Genomic DNA, 15,065 nt, shown 5'->3' with positions numbered 1-15,065 from the left:
CGGCAACCCTTTCTGCAGGCAGGGACAAGGACGGCGCCGGTTCCCGCCGCCCGCCCAGCGCTCCCCGCGGCGGTTACGGCTGCGGCCGGCGCTGCGCCTCGGGCCGCCTCCCGGCACGGAACGCGCCCGGCCGCGCGCCCCGCCGCCGATCGCCGCCGCCTGCCGGGCCGGGCCGCCCCGCGACCGCCGCAACGGCCACGCCGCGTGCGGCCGCCCGGCACCTGTGCGGCCCGGGCGCGGGAGGGACGGGCGAGGCGCCTGCGCAATGCGCGGCCCCTCGCCGCCAGGGCCGCAGTCACTTCCTGCCCCTGTGCCCATCCGGCTCCGGGGTCAGCGGCCGCCGCTCTGGCGGGACAGGGGAGAATAAAGTTTTATTCGGGGAGGGGGAAGTCGGCCGTCCGCTCCCAGGTAGGGGCTCGCCGCGGCGGCCCGCCTGCCGCGCCCTCCCCCTCCCGCCGGCGTTGCTCGGTGCCCGCTGTCACCTGCCGGCCGCTCGCCCCTCCCCGCCCGGAGTCGCGCGTGGCGGGGCGGCGGGCGCGACCGGCTCCGGCTGCTGCTTCAGCGCCGGCAGCGCCGCGGGGGGCGGCCGGCCCGGCGGCGGGCGGGCTGCGGCTGCCGGCTGTCGGGGACGCGGGTGTCCTCCCCGTCCCGCGGGAGCTCAGGGAGCCCGTCCCTGCGGCGGGGCTGCAGGAGGAGGGCTGGGAGGTGGGGACGGAGCGTCGCGAGGGGCGGCGGGAGAGCGGGGCGGCGGGAGCCGCCCGCTGAGGGGACGCGGGGCCGGGCGGCCGGGCTGGGCTGGGCTCGGTTCAGCGGGGAGCACGGCGGCTGAGCTGGCTGGTGGCGGCCAGGGGCTCTCCTCCGCCGGCCGAGGCGCAGGTGGCGGCGGGGCGGGCCGCGCTGGGTGGCGGGGCCGGGCGGGAGGGAGCGGAGCGGCGCGGCCGGGCCCGCTGCAGCGGCCGTTGCAGAGGGCGTTGTGAGATCTGCTGTAAACAATGGAAACTTTCTCCTGCGCGGAGGGTGCAGTGCCGGCCGGCCTGCTCCCGCGGGGCCGCTGGAGGAAGCGGGCGTGCGAGGTTCGCGCTGCCCGGAGCCGCCCGTTCTTCGAAGGTGACAGTTAATTTGCTTATTTGAGCAGAAACGAGCTGCTGGATGTAGAAGGAAAGTAAGCTGTGGGCACGGAAAATGTCTCTAAGGGACAAGTGTTGTCAGACTGACCACCATCACCATGGATGCTGTGAACCAGGTACAGTGGTGTGTGATGCTTTCCCTGTTCTTCTTAATCTCCCTCGTTAAAAAGTTGGGGAAGCTGTTGTGATGTTGCAGATGTGCAACATGAGTCACAGTTTTGGATATAGAAAATTTCTGAATTTTGTTTGGAATTTTTTTTTTTTTTTGTATTCTTGACCTGTCAAGTTAAAATTATTTTAGGAACTTCTCAGTTGCAGGATGTGCAGTAATCTTCAAGCCACCAAAAGGGCACTGTGTGCAGTGAGCAGAGGAAGGCAAGAAGTTGTGTAAAACTACTGACCTTTCTGTTTCCAGAAAGTATAATACTCTGATTTTTATTTGCAAAACAGTTTTTTTTGGCAATCTACTGCACTTGCTGTGTATGTTTTTACTTTACGTGTCCTCTGCTGGGCTCTGGTGAACTCTGAGATCTTGTTTTCAGAGGAGGAAGAAAAACCACAACAAAGTCCTAAAATGTTTATTTGCATTCAGTGGAAGATACCATCAGTGAAAAGTATAAAGCACACTTTGAAGGTTCAGCTGACTTGCTAAGTTTTTTTTGTAATTGTTCTGCAAACTGTTACAATTGCTAGCCTAAAAGGAAATCTGGTTCCTTTCTTGATGCCTTGTTGTAGATATTGTAATTGGGGTGCTTTTACTTGTGTTTTGAAAAGAAAGGCATCAGTTTGGGGAATTAATAGTTGAAGTGTGAGCATGGCAACTTCAGTAATGCTCCTTTAATTAAATGTAGTTTGAGAGTAGGTATTGTTCAGCTAGTAGAAACATTTCTTTGTGTTTAAGGTGAAATGGGTTTGAGTTCTTATAATGCTTTAAAAAGGCTAAAATACTTTTCCTGCCTTACAAATAACAGCAATGTGTTGTCTGCTTCACGTATGTCACTCCTCTTGATGTCAGTGGGTGTTGCACATGCATATTAGAGGCAGTATACAAACCAAAATATACTATTTTAAAGAATAGGGCATAGGCTAGTAGAATACAATATGTCATTGTGTTAGAGATCCCCAAACGATTAGCTGATTTGTAATGGTTGTTATGTGCTTGGGTATATAATAGTATATTATGGAGCCAGCGTAGTTGGGTGGAGTGTTCATTCTGTCATTCTTTTCTTAGTCTGCTTTTCTTTCTGATGTTCTTTTCAGCTTGAATTTATTTATAACCTTACATCTTTTAGAACAGCTTTTCTGTCAAAATGTCTTTCATCTCTTTGCACTTAATATCTCTGCATAGTTTTATAGTATATCTCTACTGCTCTTTATTAAAAATAAATCCTTAAGAGATGTTCAGTGCCTAATTTAGAAATGGAAACTGCACAATGGGGTTAAAAATCCCATGAAATGGAGGGTAGGAACCAATTTATAAGCTACAAAACTAGTAATTTTTTCAATGAGAAATTAACAAGAACACCTGATTAATGATTTTGCAAACACATTCTTTAGCAAGTGCTCTTACTCATTTCACTTCATTTTTCCCTCTGGGCAAAACTTAATTGCATTATGCATGTACAACAATGGAATGTTAGTAATTGTCATATGCATAAATACTGTGTATTAGAATAACTAATAATAACCCTGATCAATAAATGTTTTAGTTTCAGTAGATTTTTGCAAAGATTTTGATGTGGAATTAAACTTCAGAAAGAAGGTATTACTTCAGCAGTTTGCTTGAACCAGAATAATTTCTTGAATGTGGTTTTATTGGTTAAAAATATTGTAATAGCTATTTTTCATACATAAAAGTTATACTTGTCCTTTTTTTTCTAATTATTGCTACTTTAGATTTGGATTCAGTGCTTAGCTGTGTACTGACAATATTTGAATAACCTAGTAAGCTGTGAAGTACAGTATTTGGCAATACTTTTTTATACATCTGTTTTGGTTTGAACAGTGGAAGTCAAGTAGGTTGTTCTGGAGAATTTATTTAATTGATAGAAATTTTTAATGAGTCAGTTGGGTTGTGTATATATGTTTTTGTGGTTGATACATGTAGCTTTGACTACAAGTTTTCTTTAAATAATCAAGCTGATAGCAAACTGTTAGAGGGGTTATGGCTGTTTTTTGTAGAGGGGTTACGGGGTGTTTTTAAGTTGGTGTAGGTGGAAATTGTGTAGGAAGACAACTTTTACAATAGTCTTGGCCTTTATTTTTTAGCTAGTTTACTGTATGTACAAAAGATCCATAACTCAATAAAATCACCTGAGCGTTCCCTAGTGACTTACTATTAATTTTATATATTTCAGTGCATCTGTTGGAACCTGGTGATGCTCCCTTATTGCAGCAGCCTCTACAAACATCAAAATCTGGTATTCAGCAAATCATTGAGTGTTTTCGATCAGGTATGAAACTATGTCTGGCTCTTAAGAAGTTTATTGGCTTGTTATAAGAGTTAGGTGTTGTCAGTACATTAAAAAAACCCAGCACCTGACTTTCTATACATTTGTAAAATATTTGTAGGTTTTTATTAGATGCTGGTTCTTTTAATAAGGGTTTTTGTATAAAGTAAGGAAGATACAGCTCCTGCTGTGTAGTCATCTTTCAAAAACATAACAAATCAGTTTGTTGTTCTGGTTTATGTCATCCTGCTGCTGCTATTAATGAGTTCATCCTAAAACTCCTGAGATGATGAGAACTTTTTAGAATTGCTTGATTGTGTGACTTTTAACTTGTTATTTCACTGGTTCCTGGAGTTGCAATATGTAGCGACAAACCTAAGAACAACAGCTGAGCATTTGGGTGAGCATGCCAGAGGTGACTGAAACCTTTCATGTTTTCTAGCCGTTTCTGTGCTTCCGATATAGCAAACCAAACATTTTATTTTTGCAACCATTGGTGCAAGAACACAGTAGTTACTTCAGAAATCAAAGTGCTACTATATACATGTTTCTAGATTTTTCTAGAATGTTATGTGTATTAAATGTTTCATGTATAAACTGTGGCTGCTGTGTAATGGGACACATCTGAACTGAATCTTGTAAAATGGCACAATATTCAATTTATGTTCTCTACTTGTGTTTAAATAACTTACAACAAGAAGGAAAACTGGCTGCAAGAGACCTTATTAGTAAACATTTTATAAGCAGTGTGCTTGGATGAGATGGCCTCAGGTATACATGAAAGGCTTCTTTTCATTGAAGCAGATTAATGGTATCACTTTGGGTAATAGCACAAGCTAGTTGCAAGTGCTCTGTCTCTGAGCTACTTTCAGATTGTCATAGAATCATGGAATGGTTCAGGTTTGAAGGGACCTTTAAAGGTCATCTAGTCCATCTCCCTATGCCATGAGCAGGGACATCTTCAAATAGATTGGGTTTCTCAGAGCCCTGTCCAACCTGACCTTGAATGTTTCCAGGGATGGGGCTTCTAACACCTCTGTGGGCAACCTGTGCCAGTGTTTCACCACCCTTATAAAAAATTTCTTCCTAATATCTAATCTAAATCTGACCTATTTCAGTTTACAACCACTGCCTCTTGTCTTACGGCTACAGGCCATCTCTTCACTGACAGGTGTTAAATTGACAGCTTACCTTGCCATGTTCAGTCACCTGCACCAGAGAAATTGGATAGGAGGCAAAAGGACTAAGACTAAGATTTTACTGGTTAATTCTCAGCAGGCAACATAGTTATTTAAGTGGTTTTAGCAGAAGCGTCTGCCATCCAAAGTGTTAAGAATAACAGATGAATTTGAATCTAGATTTTTTTTTTTCCTAAAAATGAAATTGCTTGCTAAAGGCATACACTTTGGTATTTCTGCCAGAGAACTGTTTGTAATAACCAATGTTCTGTACCAATTTCTCATGGCTGTGATGGTATTCTAGCTTCAACATTTACAAATATTAACAGAATTTTACAAAGTATCACCTGCCCCAATTAGATGTAACTACAAAATAGAGAAGGCTTCAGTAAGCTGGAGGCAGCATGTGCTGGCAGAAGACTGACTGCTTGTTGCCACAATCTGCAGTTGGTGAAGACTAAGGACATGCTTATTTTTTTCTCTGCCTGCTGTATCCACAAAACCAGTGGATGTGTAAAGCTTATTGGCTGTTTCCAGACCTAAAGGTCTACAGTTTAATTCTGAAGGACCAATTAATTTCTCTGTTTCCACCAATGAAAAGCTTCATAGTTGCAAAAGGAAGGTTTGAAGCTGGAGTGACTACTGTGTCATATAGTCTGACCCCCAGTATGTCATAAATCCTTAAGTCTCATACAGTAATTCTTTGTTTTTTTGAATTAGACAAATTATTTTTTGAATTAGACAAAACCATTTCAGTCCTGAATGGAAAAAAACTGAGCTATCAGTACAACAGGAGAGAGAATGAGGGACTTGTGTGTTTTGTTTTGGGTAAGAGCTTGTGGCTAGGGCATGCATCTACAGCATGCCTAAATTTTGGTTTATTGTGTGCTATCACCAAATTGAAGGCCTGTTTTTTGAATACCTAGTTTGGTACCTTACTGCAATTTTATCTACATGGAGCATCTTCTCTACATGGAACATCTTCAGTTTTGTTCAGCTGGGTTTTAATCAGTGACTTCTTTATATGCAGAAAATCAAGTATTGGTTGGTGACATAAGAGTAAACAACTTGCTTTTGGGGGAACTCTACATTTTTAAAATGTGAAGTTTTCTGTAGGTCTAAATTTTTGTCCAGTTGGTTTGTAAAAATGCAGGTCAGATGAAGGTGAGGTTAGTAACATCTGAGGGGAGAGCAGTGAGAGAAAAAGAGAAGAGGCTTGGATTGTGACTCAGGAAAGGCATGGGGACAGAAACTGGATGGTAGCCTTAGATAGTCAAATTTGGATCCCATTTATAAGCAACTGTTGAAGGAGACACTGTGCTTTGCTAAAACTCACTTTTTTGTAGTAGTACTATTAAACCAAGAAATCAAAAAATTGTCTTGATAAGGCCCACTTGTATTTAAGAACTGTTAGTTGTTACAAAATTAGTAGTATTTGAATGAGTTTTATTTAGGAAGTAGTTCTGCAGTGTGACTCTGCGTTTGATTCCTTAACTAAAGTGTCTGTGATGACAGAAAACTTGTACTTAAATTTCAGCTCGAAGAATGTCTTGATGCTGTTTCGTGGTTGTCTGGTATTATTTATTCTTAGTCCAGCTACATTCTATTCCTGCTTGTAGGACTGATTTTGATTACTTATTCCTTTATAAGAAAAGATCAAGATAGAGACATTAGTGCAATTTGGTTTAGCTAGTGTTTCTCTCCAATTCCAATAGAGTGGGTAAGTATTAATCATTTAGTAATCCATTGCTAACTGTAGGTATGACATTCATAGTTTTCATGAGATGAGAAATGCAGCAGTGGGTTTGAAGTCTAACTTAAACTCTGAATCTTTTAGTTGTTTAAGCAAGGCAGGAGCTGGAATACATGAACAATGCTAGATCAAACTGTATCTTTATGGGGTTTTTTTGACTATGCAATGTATAATCTTCTGGAAAACCTGCACATTTTCTCTCACCACCTATGTTCTAATAGAAAAGTTTCTAACTTAAATTAGATGTATTTACCTTTCATTAGACTGAAATATGTCTGCAGTTTTACTGTCTTGCCTAAGCAGCATAATCTTGATTTTAGGTCAGATACCTAGATGTAGTAACATTTCTTGACCTATAGGTTATTCCCTTTGTTTTGTTGTATGGTCTATATTTTTTGCCTTACTAGGTGCAATTTTTACATGACATGGCTGCATATATCTTGCTTTCTTAGCACTCGTTGGATGAGCTTAAAGAAAAAATACTGCAGGGTCTTTTAAAAGCTCTAGGTGCTTATTTTTTCTTATTGGGCAATTGTTTTGCAGCAACCATACACTGTCATATGGACTCCTTCCTAATGTTAACTGTTAATTTTTATCACCAAAACATCTTGCTTTCCCTGTAAACTGTAATGTGTGTAATCCTTGACTTTTTTTTTTTTTTTTTCAAACTAGGCTTGTTTTCATAGTGAAACTTGGAATATGTATAATAAACTTACAGTGCAATGAAATAGCATTAACACCAGATAAAATGTGATTGTAACTGTCATTTAAAGTGTTTCTGCTTTCATGGGAGGGTGTGAGTTAAAAGGTGAACAGAAAACCTTACTTATGTGTAATGTTTCTTTTATTGCAGGAACTAAACAACTTAAACATATCTTGTTAAAAGATGTGGACACCATTTTTGAGTGTAAATTGTGCCGAAGTCTTTTCAGAGGATTACCAAATTTAATTACTCATAAAAAGTTTTATTGTCCTCCAAGTCTCCAGATGGATGACAGTAAGTCTTACTAATTGAAATATGTAATAAAGATATCTGAGGTTGAGAAACTCATCTTTCTGTACCATTTATACAAGTACACCAGAAGCAAAAGTAAAAAAAATATGGTATTGAATTTTAATAGTAACACATGTAGATCACTTGTGGTAGTAAAGAAGCTATAGCACTGGCTTGATATACATTAGCAACTGAGACCCCTGTCAATGTCATAACTTGATAGCTAGTTTATATGTCCTGCCTTTTAATGAAGGATGTCACTATTAACACTTGTTTTTCTATCTTCCCCTTTTTCTGTCCTGTTTCTTTCTTTACTTTGTGAGCATGGGGAAGTGAATCTTGTAGAAAAGTGTGGATCTATCAAGGCTTTTCAGTTTTAGATCAGCATAACTCTGATGGACCTTCAGCTGGATGCTGTAAAATTACTTGAATCAACATCCATAATTTTCCCCTGTACTTAGGAATCAATTGTCTTGATTTCTGCACTAGATCATCATACATGCAGTAAGGATTTTTCTTTCCTGATTAATGCCATCCTGCCTCAATATTTCAAAAATTAGGAGCCAACAGAGATATATGTAGGTGATTCTTTTCCTACATTGTGTCATCTAGTGTTGTGAAGGAGAAGGTGGTAAGAGTGGTGCTGTCACCTTTCTTAAATGAGTGTGTTTGCTCAGTTTGCAGAGAGTCACAGAGCTACTTTGTGAGAAGGGATGGGTTGTGTTTCCAAAGCAAGCTTAGAAGTGCATCTGACTTGGATGCAAAAGCTTCTAAGCAAAATAAGAATACCCTGATCAAAGACTTCCCATCCTGACGTTTAATTGGCTGGAGAGCTTTCATAGTTCAGTGTCCACTAGGAAGGGTGCAAATGAAGAGAATACTACTACATGTTCTGATTAAAACTATATAAATACTTTCATTTTATATAAAACTGAATATCATTATTATTGAATAAAGTGCGAGGATTTTTCAATAAATAAAAGATGCTGAACAAGATGTAGGAATAAAAATTCAGCATCCCCATGGTGAAGAATTCCAAAGACTATTCCCTGATGACTTTTTTTGAGTTGTTAGTGTAATCATTAAATGGTCTGAAAGGGTGCTATAAAATAAGAAGAACTTTTCACTCTTTATAAAAACGTTAAAGATAGTCCCGTTTGAAACTGACTGCAAAAGGTGTTAAAAATTCGGTGTTAAAAGATGGGTTCTGAGCAACAAAATAGTATTGTTCTGGTACTGACACTCTTTTTATGTATTGCTGGCAGTGTGGAAGGAGCAACCCTGAGTAAGTGGGTTTTTCATTAGCTGCTACCAGGAATCATATCTTCAAATCATTGTGTATAGTTTTGAACCACACAATACCAGTGCCTCACAAGCAGAAAAACACTGCTTAACATTGTGCTAGCTAAGAATATAAATGCTTCAAAAGGATTTGAATAAACTTCTTGATAAACCAGGTGTATTAAACCAGTACTTTAAAAGCAAACTTCAGCTTGAAGTTTTATTGGCATCAGACAAACAAGGAGAATCCCTGTATCCTTCTTATTTGCTTTTTAAGTCCGCTCCAGCTCATTATCAGGGCAGAACACAAGATGAGCCTTTTGTGAACCTCAGTGAAGTTATTCTTTCTTTAAATAACTTGTTTGGCTCAGAAGAACTTAGTACATTTTTTCCCCCCCGAATAGTACAGGATTTTTCTGTCCTTAACATTTACTATATTGCTGTATCACTGAGCCTGTTAACTGCTTTGGAATTAAGAAAAGCTTTCCCTGCCCCAGATGTTAAATTCTCTCTTATTTACTTACACCTTTATGCAGTGCTCAGGTTACACAGACATTTCATTCTTTCTTAAAAACAGTTTGGAATTGTCAGAGAAGAGCTTATTTCCCGAGTTCAGCTTCTTTATTGAGAATGGCTGTTTCCAGCAGTAGGAAAACTGGTTTCTAATGATATTTTTGGGCTTAGGTCCTCACTTGCAGAGTAACCTCAGTTTTATACAATTATTTTTGCAATTGATACGGATTTGTAAAGAAAAGTTTAATTCCAGGCAAAGTGATTTTGAGTTTAGGTGGCTTTCACATCAGCACAGTAGAAAAATGTACTTCCAACATTGGCCTTTAATAAAGAAGTCACTTGTACTGATGTGATAAAAATGGTAACTCAAAGCATCTAAGTAAAAATTGTCAGAAAAGTAGTACAAATACAGGATTTGTTCAAATTTGGTGACTGAATTGATGCAGTGGTTAAAAATACTTTGATGTATAAATAATTTGAAATTATAAAATACTTCAAAAATACCTTTGTCTCTTTTCACAGACCTCCCAGATGTACATGATAAACAGAGTCAAGCCATAAATGACCTTCTTGAAGCAATCTATCCAAGGGTAGATAAGCAAGAATATGTGATTAAATTGGAACCTATAGAAACTAATCAGAATGCTGTATTTCAGTATGTGACAAGGACTGATAGCCTAGATGAGAACACAGAAAGTAGTAATACCCCTGATCAAGCTCCAGTACAGACACAGGAACCCAGCACTGAGCAACCCAAGACTGTTTCAGCTCCAGCCCCTGTCCCAGCTGGGGAGACTGTAGAATTACCTCCTGCTGATCCTGTTACAAACAAGGTGATACCTACTCCTGAAGAACAGCCTCCAGTGGTAAATCCTGAGTTGGATTCCCTGGATAATTCTGATTTTGGGCACCAGTTGATATGTTGCCTTTGTAGGAAAGAATTTCACTCCAGACGTAGTGTACGCCGGCACATTCGAAAGGTGCACAAAAAAAAGATGGAAGAGGTGAAGAAGTACATAGAAACAAAAAAGAAACCAAATCAGTGCTCCACTAAAGGACGAAATAAGAATGTTCTTGTAACATTAGGTAGAAGTTGTCCTGTGTGTTACAAATCGTTTGCTACAAAAGCCAACGTAAGAAGGCATTTTGATGAAGTTCATAGAGGACTGAGAAGGGATTCCATTACTCCTGATATAGCTACAAAGCCGGGGCAACCTTTGTTCTTGGATACAGTTTCTGCTAAAAAATCTTTTAAGACCCGAAAACAAAAGTCATCTTCAAAGGCTGAATACAATTTAACTGCATGCAAATGCCTTCTGTGTAAGAGAAAATATAGTTCACAAATAATGCTGAAAAGGCACATGCAAATTGTTCACAAGATAACTCTTTCTGGAAAGAACTCTAAAAGAGAGAAAGGACCCAATAATACTGCCAATGGCACAGAAATAAAAGTAAAGGTTGAACCAGCAGATTCTGTGGAACCTTCACCCCCTTCCATTGCCCTTTCTCCGCAGAATGAATTAAAGGGAACAAATCATTCAAATGAGAAAAAGAGCACACCGTCAGCACAGAAAAATAAAGTTAAACAGGACACTGAAAACCCTAAATCAACTTCTAAATCAACCACTAAATCAACCTGTAAATCAACCACTAAATCAACCTCTAAATCAACCAATGCATCTGCTGCAGGTGGCCAGCAAAAAACCAGGAAGCCAAAACTTTCAGCTGGCTTTGACTTCAAACAGCTTTACTGTAAACTCTGTAAACGCCAATTTACTTCTAAACAGAACTTGACAAAGCACATTGAATTACACACAGATGGAAATAACATTTATGTTAAATACTACAGGTGTCCACTCTGCTCTTATGAAACACGTCGCAAACGTGATGTGATAAGACATATAACTGTAGTTCATAAAAAGTCGCCACGCTACCTTGGGAAAATAACTGCAAGTTTAGAAATTAGAGCAATAAAAAAGCCAATTGATCTTGTTCTAAACAAGGTGACAAAAAGAGGCCCTCAGAGGGATGAAACAAAACAGATGGGTTCAAAACAGGATGTCACCTCTAATTCTCCCAGTAAAAAGTATGAAGGAGCTGATGTTGGCATTGAAGTAAAAGTAACAAAAAACTTTTCTTTGCACCGATGCAATAAATGTGGGAAAGCGTTTGCCAGAAAAGCTTTTCTAGAGCATCATAAGAAAACCCACAAAGCAAATGTATCTCATTCACCTGAAGAAAATAAAACCAAAGGCAGAAGTACAAGATCTAAAGCTGTTGTCTGGTGAGGAAAAAGAAAAAGTGTTTAATTTTTTTTATTTTTTTTTTAAGAAAACAAAACAAACCACTGTCTTTCATTTGCTCTTGTTGATTTATTGCTGAAAACATATTTTTCTGTAGAATCTATGGTTTAGTGGCTTAAATACTAAGGTAGATGTCAAATTTGTTTTATTAAATTTTGTTTTTAGTGTTTTGGAAAAGAGTTACTTTCCAAATTTGTCATTGTAACAAGCTGGAATAGAATATAGATTAAACTGTACCGAGTCAACTCTTTAAATTTTTTAAGGCATTTATTATGATCAAACTAATACACATACATTTCTAAAATAGTAATTTTTAAAAATTAACAATACTTTTGGTTTGAATAATGTAAACTGTTGATTAGCTTTTCTGCAACCCAGTTGAAGAAATAATGAAGGTACTATAGTAAAAGCTGTTGACAGAAAAAAAATATCTCTGTGAACTCATTGCAATTATCATGTGTGCATTTTCTTTTTGTAATATGTATTGCCTGTGCCCTGTCAATGAAAGGACATAAACCAGCTTTTTGGAATGTAATTTGATTTTAAAATCAGTATGAGTTAGGTGCCTACAAATGCCTCTAAAATAATCAAATTTAGGATTTGATTTTTTAAGTGCTTATTTATATAAGCACAGGTTTGGAAACTTCTGCTCATTTCTTTTTAAAGTGTTTGAGTCTCTGTAAGACTTTTTGGTTTAAGTCCTAATGTGTGTGGAAGTCTGGCCAAGAATTTTCTAAACATCTGCTTATATGGCACTCTGGGAATTTTTTTGCGCTTGGTGGAGAGGTTGTATTCATAGTTTCTCAGTTTTCTGTAGCTGTCATGTTAAAGATGGCCTCTTTTTAAAAGGACCTTTTAAAAAAGGAAATACTGGACGTATGAGGTCAGTTTGTATTTCAGAATGACTGTTGCCTGAGGGCTGGGGGATTGTACAAAAAATTATAATGAAGAGAGACAGTAGTGATACCTAGAAGAGTTTTTAACATCCTTATTCAGAATTACCTTTCTAGTGTATTTGGTGAAAAGAAAACCAATTATATGTGCCTTGTTCTTTATTTCAACTCTGAAATGTTTTTCCCCAGGATATAATTTGATTTGAGTTCAGCTTTCATAGTGAATTGCCACCTAGCTATATTAAGTTGTAATCTGGTGCTTTTGTGACTTTGTAACAAATCCTGGCCAACTGGGACAGAACTTTAAAAATTAAATGAACTGGACCCTAAATTATGCTGAATTTAAGAGAAGGAATGACTTCTGCCTCATGATCAAGAATGAAAAATTTAACCTTATAAGTTATTTATGTTTTGTAATTTAAAACAGAATTATATGGGTAAACTCAAAGTAGTAAGTAATTTATTCCCATTTCTCCTCAGATAAGTTCAAGTGATGTTTGGAGAGTTTGAAGTTAATTTGAATGAAAAATACTTTAGTTTTTTTGGAACCACTAATACCTTGGTAGTGGTTCTGTAAGGAGGAAATATTTTCATAAGCTGTAGCTTTCTTACCAAATTAGTAACCATTCTAACTGCTTGTAGGACAGTGCCTCCTCCCGAAACAATGATAGTAGCTGAAATGCATGTGCTTCTAAATTAGCAGTTATCTCTGTGCAGTTGAGGTTTGACACAGTATAGAATGAACTTTGTGAAATTTAAAAAGGACAGAGGCAAGTTAATGAACAGCAGCTTTGGAAGAAGATTTTTGTTCCCCGTTTAGGAAATAACCTTCAGAGAACTCATTGTGCATATTGGTCTTCTCCAGTAGTGCTAACTGATGAACAGCTCTTAACTTTTTTGCGATATCCTACTTTGAAAAATATTGTGTTATATGAATGTATACGAGCAAACAATGTAGTATATATTGGCTGAATTGTACTAATTTTTAGTATTTGCCATAACATCAGTTTGTTCATATTGACTAATTTCCCAGTTCTGGGACGTTCTGAATTTGACTGTACTGAAGTTGATTCAAAGATCTCCACTTTGTTTCCATGCGAGGTTCATAGGAAAACTTCGTAAACATCTTAGAAGTTTACGAGAATGTCCACATTCCTCTATTCTTTAATTTTTTAAAAAAAAATTTACACACAAGCACTTTAATGATAGTTGCAGTTTATTTTTTCAGTTTATTTTTTGAAAGATCAACACACTAATGTTAATATGAAGGTAGTGAATATTTGCTGATGTATTATAGACAGACAATCTGTGCACAACCACTTATAATGTTAGCTTATTTCATTAAAAATTAATAAAAAAGGGAGGATAGTATGGGAGAAATGAAAAATATTTTTTCTCTCAAGATCATGAATGATCACTATAGGTAGCACTTGACTTTGCATAATTTGAAAAATGTTTTAGATAACTTTTTTTAACCTTTGAATCATGATTGTAGTAAAACAGTTGCATGCCTACCATTATGAAATTCTTGGCAGGTTTCATGCATCAGTGGTTTGGGTTTTCTGTTTTGGTTGGGTTTTTTTAACTTTTTAGAAAATGTTTAGTGATTTGTGTCAAATTGCTACAATTTGAAAGGTATTGTACAACAGAAGAAATACCATGTTTTTTATATAGGTTCGCTCCCTTTCTTAGGGAGGTGCCTCCTGTTCATATATACGTTTTGTATAAAATATATCTTAAAATGTTGATCACAAGATCAGGAGTAAAAATACTTTTATGGATAGAGAAATATTTGGCCCTGTTAGTGCATTGCACTAAAAATACTGTGAATGGGAACTGGACTGTAGCTGTTGCGCAAAATGTTCTATATTGAATGTACATGCTTTTGTTTGGATAAATGTACTGTATTTGATGGAAAATAAAGCAGACTGGAAATCACTTTTAAGTGTGCATAAGCAAAAATCTGTCATGTTTGTAAACCCAGAATATCTGTCACTCCGGTATCAGAAATGTCAGTGTTTGCATTTTTGTAAAGTTTTACTCTCTGATCACTGAAACAAATTGTTTGAAACATTCTGTGGTAATAAATGGAGGTTTTTTGTTATTAAAAGTTTGGCAGTTGTGGAGTGAACATTTCTCCACACCGATGGCTGACCCTTGCTGTATTTTTAGATAACACTTGATATTGGCTTTTTGCTCCTTTTAAAGATATTTCTTCCTTTACTGAGCAAAGCTTGTTTTTATTATCCTTATAAAATGAAACTGAGTATTATTATTGAAGGAGAGAGGCTTTGCTGTTTGTTGTTTTGATTTTTTTTTTAATAAGAAAATAGGGTTACCTAGTTTTGCATTGCAAATAATTTTGATGGCCATCTAATATTACTTCTTTTGATGATGGGACTGTAAAAAAAGAGCTAGCATAATAATTGTTTATCCTTTTGTGAAGGAAGTCCTCAAGCTATTTCTGTAAGTGCATTTTAACTGATGTTTCTGAATGCCCATGGATTAAGATTAGGAAATTAAAGTGCAGGCGTAGCGACAGAATTACTTCATTTCTCAGCTAATCCTTGTGG

General features: G+C 38.3%; 1 protein-coding gene across 1 annotated transcript; it reads left to right on the top strand.

Moving 5' to 3' along the window:
• The first annotated feature begins 260 nt into the window (after positions 1-260).
• On the top strand, positions 261-14,430 carry ZNF800 (zinc finger protein 800). The gene is made up of 5 exons (XM_051644048.1): positions 261-408; positions 1,136-1,243; positions 3,485-3,580; positions 7,362-7,505; positions 9,819-14,430. Exons 2-5 carry the CDS (start codon positions 1,183-1,185, stop codon positions 11,582-11,584), a joined length of 2,067 nt encoding a protein of 688 aa, XP_051500008.1. The 5' UTR covers positions 261-408; positions 1,136-1,182; the 3' UTR covers positions 11,585-14,430.
• Positions 14,431-15,065: the final 635 nt, after the last annotated feature.

Source organism: Apus apus, chromosome 1 (assembly GCF_020740795.1).
Source record: "Apus apus isolate bApuApu2 chromosome 1, bApuApu2.pri.cur, whole genome shotgun sequence".
Classification (NCBI taxonomy): Eukaryota; Metazoa; Chordata; class Aves; order Apodiformes; family Apodidae; genus Apus; species Apus apus.
Note: the sequence above shows the minus strand (reverse complement) of the source record. Positions and strands in the feature narration are given on the sequence as shown.

Excerpts from the sequence above, each read along its gene's own strand:
- ZNF800 (XM_051644048.1), top strand. The coding sequence starts at position 1,183 with ATGTCTCTAAGGGACAAGTGTTGTCAGACTGACCACCATCACCATGGA. Across the intron at positions 1,244-3,484 it reads CCATGGATGCTGTGAACCAG|TGCATCTGTTGGAACCTGGT; the intron begins GTACAGTGGTGT and ends TATATATTTCAG. Across the intron at positions 3,581-7,361 it reads CATTGAGTGTTTTCGATCAG|GAACTAAACAACTTAAACAT; the intron begins GTATGAAACTAT and ends CTTTTATTGCAG.